Raw genomic sequence first — 18,879 nt, 5'->3', positions numbered from 1 at the left:
CAACGGTGTATCTCATGAATGCTGATCTTAAAATGTACAATCTCTCCCACCAGGGAACATGGGGAACCCACAGGGGAACCAGATGCTGGTGTCCCAGGGCGCCATGGGACCCAACGGGGAGCCCCAGAGTCCCATGGGCATGATGCTCCACGGCCAGACACAGATGTCCCACGACGGGCCCCGCTCCATGCTGTCCTCCCCCAATCCCATGGCCATGGCCGGGATGAACCCCGGCATGATGGGCCCTGGCCAGGGCGACGGCATGGGACACTGCAACATGTCCCCCATCCCTCAGAACCAGATGGCCGGCTTCACCCGAATGCAGCTGCAGCAGCAGCAGCAGCAGCAGCAGCAGCAGCAGCAGTCCCACGGACCCATGCACTCTCCCCTCGGGGGACTGTCGCACCACTACCCCCAGCCCGGGGACGACGTCATGCCCTCGCAGCAGCAGCAGCAGCAGCAGCAGCAGCAGCAGCAGCAGCAGCAGCAGATGCTGCGGGAGCAGATGCTGTTGAGCAAGGGCCACCCCCACCACCGCCACCCGCACCCCTCCCACCCAGACTTCTCCTCCATGGGAGACGGGCCGGACCTGAGCGAGGTCATGCGCACTTCGCACACGGGGATCCCCGAGTTCGACCTGTCGCGCATCATTCCTTCCGACAAGCCCAGCAGCACCCTGCAGTACTTCCCCGCCAAGAGACCCCCGCAGAACCCCCACCAGGGCCAGGGCCCCGGCCAGCACCCGGGTCCCCCGCCTCAGCTCCTCAAGCAGCTGTCCTCCGGGGGCCCCCAGCAGGGCGGCCCCATGTCCTCCAACCCCCACCTGGCCCACCTGCAGAACATGATGGCTGAGCACCAGCTGCCCACTCACACCGCACAGGGGGGCATGCGCCAGGGCATGGGCATGCCTCCAGGCGCTTCCAGGGGCCTGGGGCCCGGCGGTGGAGGCATGGGTCCCGGGGGAGTGATGGGACCTATGGGCCCCATGTGCCCTCCAGGACACATGATGGGGAGGACAGGTATGATGCCCCAGCAACATCTCCAACAACAACAACAACAACAACAACAGCAGCAGCATCACCACCACCACCACCACCACCACCACCAGCAGCAGCAGCAGGCCATGATGGCCAGCCTCCACCAGGCCTCCCAGCCCCACCCAGGCATGATGTCACCCCAGCAACACCCGCACAATCTCATGGCTCAGCAGAACCTCATGATGATGCAGGCCAGGGGCTCCCAGGGGCCTCTCATGTCCCCCCAGGGCCCCATGATGGGCCCTCCGCACCGGGGCATGTCTCTTGAGGGCCCCCTCGGGCCTGGAGGGATACCCAACATGCCATTCTAGTCCAGCTCGCTGATAACCGACAACCACAAAAAAAGAAAGAAAACAAAAAGAAACAAGAAAGCTTATTTCCATCATGTTGTTCCTGCGTTACGTCAATAATGTTTTCATTCATGTTATTTCTGCAATTATTTAAAAAAAAGAATTGTAAAAAAAAAATGGATCACTGATAACCTTCGACTTTTGGAGTTCCAGCTGATAAAAAAAAAAAGGAATATTGAAAAGCACCGTCACATGGTTAAGACATATGAACCTGTTTTCTAAAATACTGTAATATGTGTATATTGCACTAATGTGTGTATTTGTTGTGGGGAAACATTGCGGTTGAGGGGAGTAGTGCCTCACATTTCTATTTGTTTTCCTATTGATTATTTTCTTCAACTATAAACTGTTGTGCAAAGGAAAAAAAATAATATAATATATAGTTGCTGTACATAAAAATGCAATTTGTGATTGTTTGCCATCGTTGTGTATAACTGTTTTAATAGAAGTCTACAAAATAATAATACTGTTCAGTTGATCCCATCGCGTTAGTCTCCGTTTATTGTCTGACGTGTGTTGCATTGATAAAACCGAAGAGGAGACGTGGTTGAAATATACAATTAAACTTTATTTGTTAACTTGAAGGTATCTGTAAGAGGACATTCTGGTAAAACGTTGTACATTATTAAACGACATCTAAGTGCAATTACAAAAGCTGTGCGGATTCTCAGTACATCTTGTAGACTTTTTTTTCTTTCAACATCTACTTTACTACAAGGTCCAAACGACAGGCCTGATTATGTCGGTGACATTGTGTCGCCACGACTCTTTGTGTGTATTTAAACTGGAGCAGAACCAGGAATGGGTGAGCGGCTGGTTTGACCTCGGGCCAAAGTCCAACGGAGGCCAGCACCACTGCATCGTTGCAGTCAGTTAGTTGCAGAAGTGCCCACATCGAGTGCCCCCCCCTCTAGTTGATCTAGCATGGTCCGTTTAGATTCACCATCTCTTTTAGTCTTGAAGGCCACCATGTGTGTCTGCCACGGCGGCGAGGTTATAAGCCGACCGGCAAAGATGGAGCACAGCAGGGAGGCAGTTGGCGCTGGGTTTCTTCATGTCTCCTCTGACTGTCATAAAGTGGAAACCACAGTCCCAAAGCGACAGCACATAAAAGCTAGATGCAGGAAAGACAAATGTGGGGCTAAGGAAGGATGATGTGTCATTTGCATTTAAACAGCACAGCTTCTTGTTGTGCTGATTTAAATGGGATGTGTTGGATAGATAGATAGATAGATCCTTTAATAAAGGCAATGTCTCTGAACTGAGAGGAGCAAAACTTTGTGAACAAATTCCAGGCGAAATTCTAGATCATTTGTACAAGGCCATACACCAATTCATACCTCAATTCTGAAGTAAGTGTACTAAAGTATTAAACCCTACCTATTAAATAAGTTAACTTTGACAAATGCACTCCATATACACAAACCATTTTTTATCTGATAAAAATTATCCCTTTTACGTTTCAGAATTTGTGATTGATGTAAATTGGATCACTGGGTAAAAAATGTATCGATTAACACATTTCAATGTTCTTCGAGACTTCTAAAGTGGCTGCCTGATTCTCAAGTGAAATCCGCTGATGGCGTTGCGCGTGGGAGGGGTTTAAGAGGAGCCGAAGCCATCGGGGCCGTTCGGTTTAACTCGGGCGAATTTATTCCGACAGACCCGCGCCGTAGTCCGCAAAAATATATACTGCGTTCACCGCACAAACATTTACAAGAGTGAAACGGCGCTTTCATTCATTCGAAGGTACATTTCTGCTAACCCTAATGTCGAACTAAATGCTATTTAAATGTCCAGGTTGAGTTGTCCTGCGTTTGTTTAGAGGTGCCTGTACACTGTGTTGAGCGGTAGTCCGGCTAGCTGGATGCGGCTAAGCTAAGCTGACGTTAATGTTGGCAAAGGTAAACTTTTTGTTCCTGGCATATGTCACTCCTAGTTCTAGGTACCGATATCCACCCGATACTTTTATGTATACTTGCAGACACGTCCACGGTGAATAGGATTCACCAGGGTAGCACAATAGGGCTTGTTGGCAGCTACGCGCTACTATTGCTTGCTGTTAGTTAGCCGTTAGCTTGTCCTGCTAGCTTATTGGTTAGCCGAGTGACGGGTGAGACAGCAATAACAAGGATTAAAATGCCATGAATCTGTCGTTTTTATCTAGTTTGTCCGTTTACTATGAAGTATTGCCTGGCTGTGATTCATTAATTTCGGAAATGTGTGTACTACTCGGTTCCGAAATGGACGAGACCTCATTAAGATTATGTGATAATTGGTGTTACGATAACAGTTTCCTGATTTGTCTTGTCGCAATTTTTTTTCTCCAGGTTTTTGCAAACACCTAGAAGACGAAACGGTGATGCAAATCCAGATTAGATAACCCGGTATTTGATGGGTTGTAGCTGAGACGATACCAGCAAACACTTTCAGCGTTATAGGTGTGCTTAATTAATTCGTCCCAAGCTTTTTTTTTTTTCTATTTACCTTGCGCAAGGACGATTTCATCGATTTGCTCCAACGTGGGATGCTCAAAAAAGACTTGATTGAAGAAGCAGCTGAAAAAAAAATTAGGGGTTAGGCCAAACTTAAGGTGGGGGAACGGACAATCCTCCAACATTTTGAGTAGTCCCAACGGGGTTGACTTACTCGCAATTTAAAGACACTTAATTCAAGGAAAAGTAAAGGAGTACGGAGTCGTCCACATGAGCGCCGCAAGAACAGAGAACCCAATTATTTTGGGCTTGTCCAACCAGAATGGACAGATGCGGGGCTCGGTGAAGCCTGCCGGGGGCCCTGGAGGAGGAGGAGGTGGTGGAAGTCAGCATCAACCAAGCCAGATTAAGACCTCCTGCACAATCAACAATGGCAGCTCCCAGCCCACCACAACAGCCAACACGGTCATCAAGTAAGATTGGTGAAGAAGCAATGGGGTAGATTACTATCATATATGCTATACAAGTTATTTGGCACTACATTTTGTAAGGCCCTTGTATACCTAGACTTCAAACTTGAGGATTTTTCCGGCTGGTGGGTTCGCTTGCTGAAATGAAACCATTTGATGGCTGGTTGGACAAATGCAATATGAATGAGAGCATGCACTTGCATGTTTTTTCTGCTTGTAATCGTGTTGATGGACTTGCATTTATCGAACTTCTGGAGTGATGTTTTTGTTTGAATTACTTTCATGCGTTAAATATCTTCCCCTCATAGGCCCGGAGATGATTGGAAGAAAAATTTGAAGCTTCCTCCAAAAGACACGAGGATGAGAACTTCTGTAAGTGTTCAGCAGTAATTATTATTTCCCTTGCATACCTCACTTTATAAAAATGCTCTAGGGTCAATTTAGCTTGGAACGCTATAATTAATGTAAGGACTACAGTCAACGAAAACAAAGCTGCCAAGCAATATGGGTTTGGCCTTGACAAGTGCATTTCTAAATTCATTGTTATGCATGCTTGATGAGGTAATTGATTGTCGGGTAAAGTGCTGGAAAGTTCCCCCAGTTAGAAAACCAATGGTTATAGAGCAATACAGTTCCTATATTGCTTCAGTTCAAACTAGATAAAAAAGCTTTTTGAAAATTGTGCCTCCATTAATAGTGGGTCTTTGAACACAATGCGTTTTCTGTGTTTTCTATCGTTTTATAACTTTTTAAAATGTCCTCACTCTTTGCAATCCTACTGCCTTGATCGTTTGAAACAACTGTTTGCCCCGGCAAGATTAAGTTAATAAAAGAACTGCCTTTCTGTGAATTACAGGATGTTACAGCAACTAAAGGCAATGAGTTTGAAGACTACTGCCTGAAGAGGGAGCTTCTCATGGGCATCTTCGAGATGGGCTGGGAGAAACCGTCTCCCATCCAGGTAGGTTCTGCAGCCTCTCGGTACCTCTAAAACTTTTTGATTGTGGTAAACCATGATCAAAGAGGCAAATAAATGAATTGTCAGTCAAACTTAAATTTGTTTGAAAGTTTATAGAAAATGTTAGTCATTATTATTGGAGGTGCTCCATTTTTGGTTTTACAAAAGTCGTAAAAATATTGTTGGATCTTTTGTCACTGCCGTGATTCTATTTGGAAAATGCAGCATATTTCCTGATGTAAATATTCTACGTAATTCTGTTGGTCCGATCTTTCACACTGTATATCCTTTTCATGTCCTTTATTCATAATGTTCCTGATGTAGAAGGACGTTAATTTGTCTGACCTTCTGCTCTTTAGACCATAGTGGAAACACAGAAAACGGGCCGAAGCCTTTTTATTTCATTATAAATAGTTACTGTAAATTATGGTTCCATTTCATTCCCTCTCAAAACACTACTACTTTTATCCTTTATTTATATTACATTTTGTGCTTGCTCATTTATACCATCACAGTAAACTGACAAAAAATGCCAAAGCACGCGTAGCCTTCCCTCAAGGTGTACTGGTCGGGAACTACTGCTGAGACCTTGGGGGACCCTGTTGATGTCTGAATGTCCATCACAGGAGGAGAGCATCCCCATTGCACTATCAGGACGGGACATCTTGGCCCGAGCCAAGAACGGCACAGGAAAGAGCGGGGCCTACCTCATCCCATTACTGGAACGCATCGACCTGAAGAGGGACTGCATACAAGGTGAGGAAGATATTAGTTATGTTGTCATAACCGTGTTAAATATTGAAACCTGGTTTAGGTGTTCACCCCCAAGGTAGTGAACAGAATACTTTTTATATGGTCTATGAGGCAGACGGGTTGTGTTGGCATTAGGCCTGGGTGGTCTCTTGGATCAAATTCATTTTTTTTGTATTCTCATGATGCCCTTGTTAAACCATCCGACACTTGAAATTTATTTTTTTTTGGCTAAATTGTGTGCGTTTTGCTTTTACAAAATATAGTCAGCAAACCAAGTCTATTTTATCCCATTATCGTGTTCGTGAACATTTTGTGGTATTTTGAACGAAATGTATATGTTTGATGGCTGGAGAAAGCGTATTCTGCTGAGAAAGGTGTTTGTTGACCCTTTAAAATAGATTTTCACCTTACAAAGGGCTTTTTCGGTGCCCAGCTCATCTGCAGTGCTTTGGAATGGCCACAAATTCTTGCAAATATGTTTTTGTATTTATATACTATCGTTTGTATTAATAATGGATTTATCCCATATCATTTTTAGTAATGAGTAAGATTTTGAACCCTTAAATATAGCCTATTAATATTTATTATGTACCTATACACAGGCTTGTACATTGCCAGTGCCACTATCGTCATGTTGTTAAACGTTCTGACCACTAGAGGGCTTTCTACCATAAGATTTTCTTTCTTGGCAAGCAAATAATATTGGGCACAAAATGCGATTAACGGAGGTAACTTCCTATTTAAAATTCTTAGCTGTGTTCTTACTGCATCCATAGTGCCAAACTACAATCATAGGAGTTGCTATAATTAAATGTTTAATGTGTACTGAGTTATCGGTTGCTTTTGATAACACGGAGTACAATTGTATCCTTTCAGTTTTGTTTGTCTACCAAGGTATCTGTTAATCTGACTTGGTATCAGTTACTCTGACTCAGTATCTGATACTCCATTTTAACTGCCGATCCGGCAGTTAAAATGTTACCCGTGAGTTGTTTGCTGACGTGTGGTTTATTCCCCCAGCGGTGGGCATCGTGCCGACCAGAGAACTGGCACTGCAGGTGAGCCAGATCTGCATCCAGGTCGGCAAACACATGGGCGGGGTGAAGGTCATGGCAACGACGGGTGGCACTAACCTCCGCGATGACATCATGAGGCTTGACGAAACAGGTACAGCATGACTCGTTGGAGGTCTTTTCAAGTGAAAGTCAATCTAGGGTGAGGTTTTGTTTCAACTTGAAGTTTTGCTATTAGAAATGGATGACAAAACAAACTGCTACCCGGCAGCATATAAATACAGCCGCTTTCGCTTGTGGGTGTCCCATGTCATACATTTTGATTAGAAAAGGTTGGCGGTAGTAGGGCCTCATGGAGGGAGTGATCAAATGAAAATTAATCCCGGGCCCATCCATCTGCACTTATTGACTTCAGCAGAGAAAAAAGCAATTAGAAAAGATCATTAAAAACAAACTGAAAAAGCTGTTTATGGAAAACATAATTGCCTACTTTATGTCCAAATGGAAATGAGACTGTTTCTAATGGTGGTGTTTTCAGTGTAATGGCTCATCTCTAACAATGTACAATGAACCACTTTAGTATTATGAAGTCATCACCAACATGCAAATGCTTTGGTGGTTCCCCCCCTTTCAAAGCACAATATTGGCAATTTATCAAACGTAATCATGACCATGGGGGTTCTATTCCCCTCTGGGGGCAATGTTATACATGCAAATGTCTTTACTACTTCTCTAGGAATTAAGTGGAAAACTACTCTACTCTAAATTCATGTTAGTTTTTATTTAGGATAGGCTCCTGGCTGGGGTGTTTGAATCCTTGAATAATAATCGGAGCCCCTACCTACTAATTATAGACGTGCATCTAGGAAAATGACGTATAATTCACTTAAAGTCGTTTTGTAACGATTTGGCTTCTAAAAGGTGACTGGTATGTCATCATGGCTGCCTACTCAGTTGTTGCAATGCTTCTGACCTTCCTTGGACTCTTAACGCCTTTTTTATCTGAGCCACGTCTAAATTTGATAAAGTAGTTGCACAATTCGACTAGATATGCAAAGACATCAACCATGGTGAATCAATAGGTCAAGGCTTTTGTTTGGGCAGTACTGATCGTCAACCTTTACTGGCTGACAAATCAATCGCTCTTTCATCTTGAATCAGTCTTGTTTGTGTTTGTTTGTTTGTAGTGCACGTGATCATCGCGACCCCTGGGAGAATCTTGGACTTAATCAAGAAAGGAGTGGCCAAGGTCAACCAAGTGCAGATGGTCGTTCTGGATGAGGTCAGTTGGCTTAACGCTTGGTTTCCCGACCATTCCTCCCTGGTTTTAATCAATCATGGACTTTGTCTTTGAAGACGGACCAGTGAATGATCACGGTTAAAACTACCTCCTCGGATTTATTAACCTCCCCCTCCAGGCTGACAAGTTGCTGTCTCAGGACTTCATGGCGATGATGGAGGAGATGCTGAGCTTCTTGCCCAAACAGAGGCAGATCCTGCTCTATTCAGCCACCTTCCCTCTCAGCGTTCAGAAGTTCATGGTTGGTTCCCTTCTGTAGCCGTTGGCCTTGTCTCACAAATCAGATTTTAGATTAATATCTAGAGTCGAGTTGTAGACAATCTCAAATCTGGTTGACTGGGAGGTTTAGCTTTCTCTCGCTTCAAATTAGTTTTGAACAATCACCTTACCGGCGGCGGGGATCTGTATGCGTCTAATTGGGAACACAAACCCAGCCAGCAGTAATGAACATCAAGAAATAAACCCTGTAGTCTGACCCCTTGAGAAATACTTATTAAAGTCCCCTTCTGAACCCCATTCCCCTTTAGTTGAAGCACTTGGGCCCCTTATTTGTTTGACTCATGGCCATTGCTATAGAGCCGACTGCAAGAAAACCATGAGACTTAGTCAAAACACAACAATTTGTTGATGGGCCATGCTAACTTGTGGTGTGTGTGTGTGTGTGTCAGAATGCTTACTTGCAGAAGCCTTATGAGATCAACCTGATGGAGGAGCTGACCCTGAAGGGAGTCACCCAGTACTACGCCTACGTGACCGAGCGGCAGAAGGTCCACTGCCTCAACACGTTGTTCTCACGGGTACGCATGAATCCCTTGCACTCTATATCACTATGTCAAAACAAGAATTGGCTCAAGTAATATTGGCCTTTTTTATGTCTGATTTCAATGGCCTATAACTGGATAAATTACAACTGTTTCTATCTAAATAATATTTCAAACATTCAGTTTGTTTTGCAAAACTTGAAGGCATCCAGGACGGTTTCTTTGTGATAGATTCAGTCAATACAAGTACTACTACTGCTGAAGTGCAAACTGTTGGTAGTCGTAAAAAGTAATTTATTTAGAACTTATGTTGCGTGCGCTGATTGAAGGCGAGTTTTGGATGAACAATTTCACAAGGCTCCACCGGTTGGAACGGACGGAATGCCAACCAACAATTCGGTCGCTGTTCCTCAGTCGTGTGATTTCTGAGTTGTAAAACACTTTCTGCCCTCCTCCACAGCTCCAAATTAACCAGTCCATCATCTTCTGCAACTCCTCTCAGCGAGTCGAGCTCCTTGCCAAGAAGATCTCCCAGCTGGGCTACTCGTGCTTCTACATCCACGCCAAGATGAGACAGGTCAGCCTGCCCCGCTGTTCGTTAAAGCAGCCCTGCTGCTGTCCTCCAAGGCCCTGCTGTGTAACTATACCATGTCTGTCTCTCTCCACCCAGGAGCACAGGAACCGCGTCTTCCACGACTTCAGGAACGGACTCTGCCGGAACCTCGTCTGCACTGGTAAGGAACCCTGCCGTGCTGGATCCTAGACGATCAGGAGGAGGCTTGCAGGTCGCGCCTCAAAGGATCTTGGATAAAGTGTGGTTCTTATGCAGTATTGAAACTAATTGGGCAAGGTCCAGTATTGAATTGGTAAGCATTGATCAGTGAGTGTAATGTTGTCGCAGCAGTTGAGCGGGTATGCCAAGTCATTTACTCTGGTACGATCTCTAAAGCTTCTGAGCGAGAAAGTGGACCAAAACGATTTAACTACTGTAAGCTTTGACCAGAAGCAAGTGTTTTAAATGAGCTTGTGTAGTGAACAAAATATGACTTTGCAATAAAACTTGCTGCAATCAAATCATAGACTAGGTAGAATATATTGCTCCTATTATTACTCCATTAGTGGTTGGGAATAATTCACCAGTATACCCGCTACACCTATTTACACCCGCCCCCCCGATGTCTAATGGAATATTTGGCTATTGAACGGTAATGGAAAACCTATTCAAAGATCACTCCTTCTTGGCCTACTGTTAATATCGTTGGTAGTGTGCAGAAATTAATCTAAATCCGAATGATGGATCTTGATCTGGCCCTGGTGTTGGTTACTTTAATGGACTATGTTGTTGGCCGTGATCCGTCACCATCGACAGACTGTTGGCAAACAGACTCTCATAATGTTGTAGCTTTTCAATTTTGAGGTGGCTCTATATTACCACCTGGTGTGTTTAGCCATTGCTTGGGGTTTCAAAATCACTCCCATGACATCGCACATGGGACTGTCTAGCCAGTGTGATGGCTAGATTCGCCTTCAAGTTCATACAGTAGACTGGTAGGTTTAGTGACAAGTAATCAGGTTACCCGCATCGGTAAAAAGCCTATTTAAAAAAATAAATACATTTTGAGGGCATAAAATGCTCGTCTGAGCATCGGTAGCTAAGCATGTTTTTGGCCTGGTTAGTACTTGGATGGGAATACCAGGTGCTGTAAATGGTGTCGGGTGGTGGCCAATAGGTGGCACTCTTCCCTCATGCCTTAACATCAATCCTGATGCCTCAGTGCAGTGACGGGGACACTGCTGTGGAAGGCACCGTCCTTCGGAGGAGACGTAAAACCCAGGTCCTGACTCACTGAGGTCATAAAAGATCCCAGGGCTCACCAACCAGGTTCATTCAATCTCGCCCCCTAATCATCCTCCTGTATAATTGTCTGACTCATTAATTCCCTCACTCTCCACCTAAAGGTGGTGTGTGGTGAGCGTTCTGGCGCAGATAGGCTGCCGTGCATCACCCAAGTGGGTGCTGCTACACACTGGTGGTGGTTAGTGAGGTCCCCCCTTCACTCTGAAGTGTCTTTGAGTGTCTAGAAAAGCACTATCAATTCAATCCATCATTATTAGCATTCAAATGACACTTGTAGAAGCCTTAAATTGTTTTGGGGACTATATGGAGAGCAAAATAAACAACAACTCTAAAGCATTATCGTGAATTTGCCTCATTCATATAGTCCAAGCTGTGTTGACCACTGCTTTGGGGCGATAACTGCATGCACGAACGGGATACTGAACAAGTTACTATACAGATTTCTATTCATATGGAACAATTCCGTTTTAAGGGCTGTCAATAACCCTTTATGCTGTTCAGCTGTGAAATTGGTATCAAATTGTGGCGTTGGTTGTATTAAAAAGGTATTAAAGTCTTGGTTGAAACCTGCTCATACATCTGGGTGAACCCTCCCAGGTTTGATGTCGTCATTTATCTCGTGCGTGTATTTTGTCCTGGGTGTCTAGACCTCTTCACGAGAGGCATCGACATTCAGGCGGTGAACGTCGTCATCAACTTTGACTTCCCCAAGCTGGGCGAGACCTACCTTCACCGCATCGGCAGATCAGGTAAGGTCGACTTTACTGCCTCCCCACATCACATAACTGCCTCTTGTGTCACGTTACTGAATTTCCAGGGAGTTTTGTTTTCCTGTCGCTCCCTTCTTTTGTGATCGGGTACCTCCACTCGTGTATTTATACTGGCTGTGAGCACGGAGAGTCCCAACCCATGTTGGCCGTACATTATCCTCAATACTGAGGACCAGGGCCACCTGGTTAATGTCGTTTTCAGAAATGGTTAACCTTCTTGCACACTGTGGCTCCGCCCTTCAACAGCAGTTCTATGTTGCAGTTAGTCATAGAGGGACATTCTCAAACACTTGTATCTTGAAATATGGCAGGAAAAGTAACTTTCCTAGGCAACCTCAATAGAACTTATTCAAAAATGTGTCTTTAATGACCTTTGTGCTGTTGCAAAGCAGTGGTTGTGGTGGGCTTCTCCTTTATTTATTGCGTGGTTGGTCTGAATCTAGAAGTATTTTCTGTTTGGCAAAATAAGGTCTGACTTGTACACATTCCCCACGGTTCCCAGGTCGTTTCGGACACCTCGGTCTGGCCATCAACCTGATTACGTACGACGACCGCTTCAATCTGAAGGGCATCGAGGAGCAGCTCGGGACGGAGATCAAGCCCATCCCGGGCATCATCGACAAGAGCCTCTACGTGGCGGAGTACCACAGTGAGGGCGGGGAGGAGGGCAAGCTGTGAGCAGGTGAGACCTTCACCGTCTGCTGCAATCAGCCCTGGGCTTTGGTTAACGTAATGCTCCTTTACTGGGAAATAACGTTATCTTCTACTTGCCCAAAGTTTTTTTTTATATCCACCCGGTCCTCTCCAATGTTCTAGTTTCGACAGTTCGCATTTCAGTTGGCCTTCACGTCGACGAGGGCTGCTTTGCCAAATTTGCTTCCAATGATTTTGGCAAACAATGTCAAACTTGGTGTAGCTGGTAAAAACGGAAACCTTCTTGCTAAACTTTTTGAGTTTCTTGTTGATTGCTGGGTTTAATTGGCAGTTTAACATAAATGGTCAAATAACATGGGGCTTGTAGTTTTATCTAAAAATGATATACATCTTTTTTTAATCCTAAAAATGACTAATAATGGGCATTTTCCTAACAGTATTTTGCACCTCTGCTCATGCAGTTTGCTTGAAACTGAAGGGACATATTCAAATCTAACTTGTTTGTTTCTCTCCATAGATCCATCTTCAACCCCTTAACACCCCTCCCGTCCCACAAACCCCCCACCTTCCCGCGTCCCTTTCCAAGCTATCTCGGCCATCTTTCCCTTTATATTTCCTTCCCCGTTCCTTTTTTAAATGTACAGCTTGCGTCTGTCTTTATTTGCTGTGGTGCCACCATGAGGCTTGTGTACGCTGGATGTGACGAGTATAAACCGTTCCTTTCTGCTGCAGAACACTGACAATATGAGCGCTGGGAGAGGGGAGGAAAGCACTGGGGGAACCCAGTGGGGAAAAGAACAACAAAACTCTAGACGCACATCTAATAACACAATCCATAGCCACTAGCGCCCACAGACCCTCACCCAACCAACCGACTGCTACGCCCCCTACCTTCCATCCGCCGCTCTGCAGTCTTGCGTTCCCTCTTTCATATGACTTGGAAGAGATTTTAAGGATTTGTATCAAGTGCCTTACCAAGCAGTAACTTGTTCAGAAGTAATAACCCAACCGTCCTGCATCCTGTCTGCCCCCTTCCGACACTTCCTTCCGCTCACAAACCTCAAGTTCGCCTACGGGGAGAAAATCAACCCCACCCCCCACACCACTTCTATAGTGACTCCACGACAGCGTATCACCCCCCCCCCCCCCCCCCCCTCCCAAATCATCTTCCTGGTGACTGAGGCAGAAACTATCCACTCAGGGGTCCGCATCACCTCCGAAGGCTTGGTGGCGGTGCAGGCGTCTGGCGGCCAGAGGAACACTAACATGGAATATCTTCGTTTACGGAGATGCAGTCGTTCCATTAATAAGAAGAGATATCCTAAGCGGCTGCCAGGTGCTGTCCTGTAGCATCAAGGAGAAGGTGTGCTCATGGAGAAACAACAGGCTCTGGTCCATACCTCCTCTCGTCCTCGCGACGCAACACTAAGACTTGATGAGCACCCTGCGAACGTCGGAGCGTGGATTCCTGTCTCCCGTTATTGGTTCCCCCCCCCACACTTCTCTCCCCCCCTCCCCCCAACCCACCCTGAACTCAGAGCTGTGCCACTGACTTGAGGCACTCCCATGAAGCCTTGTATATACCTTATTTCATTTTAAAAAGATTGTTTTTAAGCAAGTTTCAAAGGCTGGCTGACGAGAGGTTTTGTTTTTGTTTAACCTGTTGATTTAGACCTCGGCGATTGCGACTCTCCCAGTAACCTCCCTTGGTCCCAAACATTGGCCCCTTTATTTATCCTTTTAGACATGGCACACTTCATTAGTGACTTCAACCTAATTTTTATCTTGTGCATGAACCGTTTTGAAATAAGGTACAATTTCAAACTGACCTGTAGGCCATCTGAATCTGGTGGCAAAGTGCAATGTTTAAAACAGAAAAAAATAAGAGCTGCACTTTTATTTTCCTTAAGTAACGGCCCTTCATGACCTTTGTGTTGCCAGTGTTAACGGAGTTAACATTGTAGACGGACGGTGCTGATAAGCTTATGTGCGTAACGATAACCTGTTTGTTTGTTTGGTCACCAGCCTTTGCTTGTTAAACTTGACATATATAGCGCACGCCAGACGGCGCGAGCGTCGGTTCCTCCTGACAGAATATCGTGCCGTGTTGTAGGACTACTTGCTGCAGTGCAGCAGAGCCTGATCATTTCTGTTTAGTATTCGGGCAGTTATAAGCTGTTACCTTGATCTCTGGTACATTATGTTTGGGAGAAAATAATGCTCCCGTTTTCAAGAATGTTTTAGTGTACCACAAAAAAAGCAACGCATCGAACCCAAGTTGTAGCAGGAATTCAGCCTCCGTGCTGAGGGTCTCCTAAAGTGAGCCATTTCGGCAGAGGATGCTGCACAAACTAATGGGTTCGGGGTGGGATGGAGCAGGCGGGCCACACCAGAGTACACGTCTGTGGGTTCAGGCAACCCACTGACAAGACGCCACTGCTTCTTGTTTAACGGTATAAAGAGGTGTGTGTTGTGTGGGGTGGGCGTACTGGGCAGGAAGGAGCACCAAATTTATCTTTGAGACACTATTCCGGCTTCTTCTCCTTCTGCCCAGTCCTGGGTATCGTAGCTCGTGTATTACACATTAAAAGTCTGCATTTATTTTGTTTTCCAATTGGAACCTTTTCAGAATACCAATTAGGCTCCCTTTCCAACAGAGTTGGTGAGTTGCTCTTTTTATTTATTTTCTGGGTTCTAATCGATGAGAAGTAATTGCACACCTAATTTATTGAACCCCTTGAGAGCGTCACCAGGTTTCTCAGGGTGGCCTGTTATCCAACGCTTCTCAATGGTTAGAGCCGGATCCCTGTTCCCTCTCTTTACCAGTCTCCCAAGTGTCAACATTTCCTATTTGGCAGTTTTTGTTTGTTTTATTTTGTTGGGGGGGAGGGGGGGGCGCTATGTAATTTGTTAAGTTTTAAAATGTATGAAATGTTTGACTGGACGAGGGAGCGGGGAGCCAACACCAGACGCTTGGCAGCTGTCTGTTTATTAGACCATTGGTGTTATCAGCAACTGAATGCCTTGACCTTGTTTTTAAACTAATCCCTTGGGTCTTAGTTTAGTGTACTAGGTTTTGGTTGGATGTTGCTTTACGTCCAATGGTTGACAGGGAGGGGCTTTGATGCATCTTAAAGACTGAGACGAGAGCATCTCGCCTTTCATTGGCTGACCACATTTGAATAGTTTTTGTGCAATACAACGGTCTCATTCTTTAAGATGTACATTTAAATTTAAGGGTGGGTCAAATTCGGCTGCTGCCCTGATGCAGGTTTCAACACTTAAAATGTAGAACACAATAAAAGGTGAAGATTGACTCACTAGTCCAGTAGAGGTGAAGGCTCCTTTTCGGTTAGTTTGTTTGATTCCTGCATCAGTAAAACCACGCAGGGAGGGGCCCTTCGGGCATTTTGAACCAGAAAACGCAATAGAGACAAAAATGAAGTTCTCAAGTTCTCAAAACATGTTTCACAAAATATCTGCCCTTGAATTTGGAGGAATTTTGTTTCAAATAATGGCGTTTCATTGGAAATACCTTGCTACAAAAAGGAAACCAAATTTAAGCGTTTTGTTTTCTTCTTCGGAATTCGCACTTTAGTTAATTGGCAATTCTTCAGTGGAGCGAATTTTACTAATGACCTGTGTTCAAAATAAGTTATGGTTATTGAAAGTCATTAAACGTTTATGTTGACATAATAAAGCTCACTGAACTTAAATCTTGTGTTTGTTTTCCTTTTATCCATGTTTGACGTCCGCAGAATTGGAGATCACCCTTCGGTAACATTTTAATCCGGATTTTTTAACATGACCCCCTCAGATTCATAGTGACCCCGCCAATGTCCCTACAAAAGGCCAAAAACATCGCCGGTAAAACGGAGGCTTCCTCCTCTTGAAATGTCACTGGAACATGTCTTACAACTGCATATGCTGATCCTTCTCCGAGACGGTGAAATACTACCACACGACCGACATTTTCTTTCAATTTTATTTGTAAACAAACCACAAGTGCGCGCAAGTTTCTTTTTTTTGTAGTATCACTCCGCAAGCGTCCTCGGTTGCTAAGCGACGTCAACGTCTTTGGCGACTATTTCTCAGTTGATCAACACTAATAATAATACATTTAATTTAGAGGCGCCTTTCAAGACACCCAAGGTCACTATGAATGCTGGTAACAAATAAATTGTGAAAAGACACACCGTGTGAAGTTATTTTTTTGGCCATAGTTTCCATATGCTAAAGACGTGTCTAGTTCACCGTCATGCAGGCTGTTTAGTCAAATAAATAGCGAACTGTTTTCGGCGCATTTAGGCCTATCTGCCTAAGCCCAAGATTAAATAATTTGGATGTTGGATGTTGAATGTTGATGGCGCAGTTGAAATAAACAGATTTCATACAAATCATAAAAGCCTCTCCCTGTGTCATTGTGTGTGCGTGTATACGAGGTGCGTGGGTGCATGTCTGCGTGCGTGCGTGGGGGGTTAGGGTTTGTTTCCCTGGCACGAAAGGGGGAATAAATAACATCCGTATCGGCCAAGAATGTCACAATCGGTGCATCCCTAATTAAAACATTAAAATAAATTGAAAACTCACTCCTTACTCCCATTACAAAGGATGCAGCAGTTCGCAAATATCCTGAACTGAAAGAGGAAGACTTGAGAGTCCAACTGGCCATGTTTAAAACAAGTACAAGGTCAACAACACAACTGCAGATGCTGTGCATGCTTTGAAAGAAATGCCCTCTGATGTCCGGGGCCTGTTTGATCAGGTAGAGACACTAGTGAGATTGTTGATGGTGGTGCCCATATCTGCTGAGGCAGAGCGCAGTTTTAGTGGGTTACCCAGATTGAAGACATGGCTGCGACCAACCATGACTCAAAAAGGCTCAATGGCATTGCTTTGTGCCATATTCACCAAGAGAGGCTTGACAGACAAAAAATTGCCCAGCAGTATGTTCAGGGTAATGAAAGGAGGAGAGATGTCTTTTGGTCCTTCAGTGAGTCTGCTTAGACAGTTAATTTGTTTGGCTTTTTGTTCATTTATGTAAATATGTTGTTTACACTTCTGGGTGTATGCACAAATGTTTAAGTAAAACATATTTTGCATAAGGCATGAAGTTTCTGTGGGTGATTGGCATTCCAGACAAATAACAGTTCCATTATATATGGCTATGTTGATCAAGTAGGCCTTTGTTTAACAATGTTCACTGTTTATCCATGATTTCAAATAAGAATTCTCCAATGGCTTTTTAGTGAAAACCATTGGCCCATAGGCTATTAAGAAAGTAACTACTTGAGCGCTAGTTAAAGCCCAGATTACACATAAATAATTTATTGAGTTGAAATCATTTGCTGACAGCTTTGTCCCCCACAGTTCAAAAATCCCATTTGCGCCCCTGATGGGCGGTACATAATGTAGGCTATCTTATTAGGCTTAATGAACATTTAACTAAACGATAGGCTATAGATCTAAAATATATTATTTTAATTTCAAATTACAACCAATAGATTTTGGTACTGATAAAAACAATTAGGCTACATCGTTTTAATCTGTACTTCTATAGTATATAGCAATAAAGAGCTGTAGGTAGCTTTCGGCAGATCATGGCTTTCTGGTACTTGAACTGTTTCAATAAACATTAATGACATAAATTAACGACCGCCCACAGACTGAGCGACCAAGCCAGCCAGCAGAGCGACCGACACAGTGAGCGCCGCGACCTACCCCGCGACGCACGTCTTTGGTCACGGAGCACACTACATGCGTCCGTCGGCGGATGGCCGAGGGCGTGTCCGGCGTATAGTGGACTAGTCTCTGTAGGCCGGGGGTCTCAAAGTCACGGCCCGGGGGCCAATTGAGGCCCGCGGGATGAAATATTGTGGCCCCCTAATTGACATCGAAGTTTAGTATTAGTGCGGCCCGCGCGTTGTCAAACGCACATTTTTGCTGAGTCGCTTGCCACGCTTTTTTATCACTTGTGATAGGGTGACCAGATGTCCCGGTTTTGCCGGGACTGTCCCAATTTTGAGTTACATGTCCTGAGTCCCGACAAAAGCCAAAGGACGCTAAAATGTCCTGGTTTCCACCAACCACTATGAAATGTCCCCTGTTGTCAGCGATTACATAGCCAACATGATCTAATTATAGCCCGATCAATAACTTAGATTGGGTCAGTTGTGCTACTTTTTTTTGGTGGAATACTTGATGTGGCCCAGCCTGACCTCCAGCGGCCCCCAGGTAAATTGAGTTTGAGACCCTAGACGCATAGCCTACTGCAGCCAATCAAATCGCTTCCTTCTACAAACCCGATGTGTGGATATAAATACAAAAGATGACACAAACAGGTGACTAAAAACAATGCTATCATTCCACATTTCTTTAAAAAAATATAACCGGTGGATTTTTCCTGCTTCTTCCTGCTTGTTATTGCAAAATGGATCCAGGAAACGCGTGGTGTATTTGCATAACCGCGATCTGATTGGCCAACGGATCCGGCGCTGCCTGAAAAGTTGAACATTTCTCA

General features: G+C 44.7%; 2 protein-coding genes across 6 annotated transcripts in view; both read left to right on the top strand.

Moving 5' to 3' along the window:
- The window catches only part of bcl9l (bcl9 like), a 30,942-nt gene extending 28,882 nt beyond the window's left edge, over positions 1-2,060 (top strand). For all 5 annotated transcript variants that reach the window (XM_030380335.1, XM_030380339.1, XM_030380338.1 and 2 more), the window contains one exon: positions 54-2,060. In XM_030380335.1, the coding sequence (XP_030236195.1) occupies positions 54-1,348 (1,295 nt within the window). In that variant the 3' untranslated portion in view covers positions 1,349-2,060. The remainder of the gene's footprint in view (positions 1-53) is intronic.
- A 931-nt stretch (positions 2,061-2,991) lies between these two features.
- ddx6 (DEAD (Asp-Glu-Ala-Asp) box helicase 6) lies at positions 2,992-16,075 on the top strand. Its single transcript, XM_030380383.1, has 14 exons — positions 2,992-3,136; positions 3,718-4,295; positions 4,601-4,664; positions 5,149-5,253; positions 5,877-6,006; positions 7,024-7,170; positions 8,204-8,298; positions 8,435-8,557; positions 8,985-9,113; positions 9,538-9,654; positions 9,748-9,811; positions 11,583-11,684; positions 12,208-12,387; positions 12,877-16,075. The coding sequence occupies exons 2-13, from the start codon at positions 4,093-4,095 to the stop codon at positions 12,381-12,383; spliced, it is 1,455 nt and encodes a 484-aa protein (XP_030236243.1). The 5' UTR covers positions 2,992-3,136; positions 3,718-4,092; the 3' UTR covers positions 12,384-12,387; positions 12,877-16,075.
- The last annotated feature ends 2,804 nt before the right edge of the window (positions 16,076-18,879 follow it).

This window comes from Gadus morhua, chromosome 16 (genome assembly GCF_902167405.1).
Source record: "Gadus morhua chromosome 16, gadMor3.0, whole genome shotgun sequence".
Classification (NCBI taxonomy): Eukaryota; Metazoa; Chordata; class Actinopteri; order Gadiformes; family Gadidae; genus Gadus; species Gadus morhua.
This window is presented reverse-complemented; position numbering and strand designations above follow the sequence as displayed.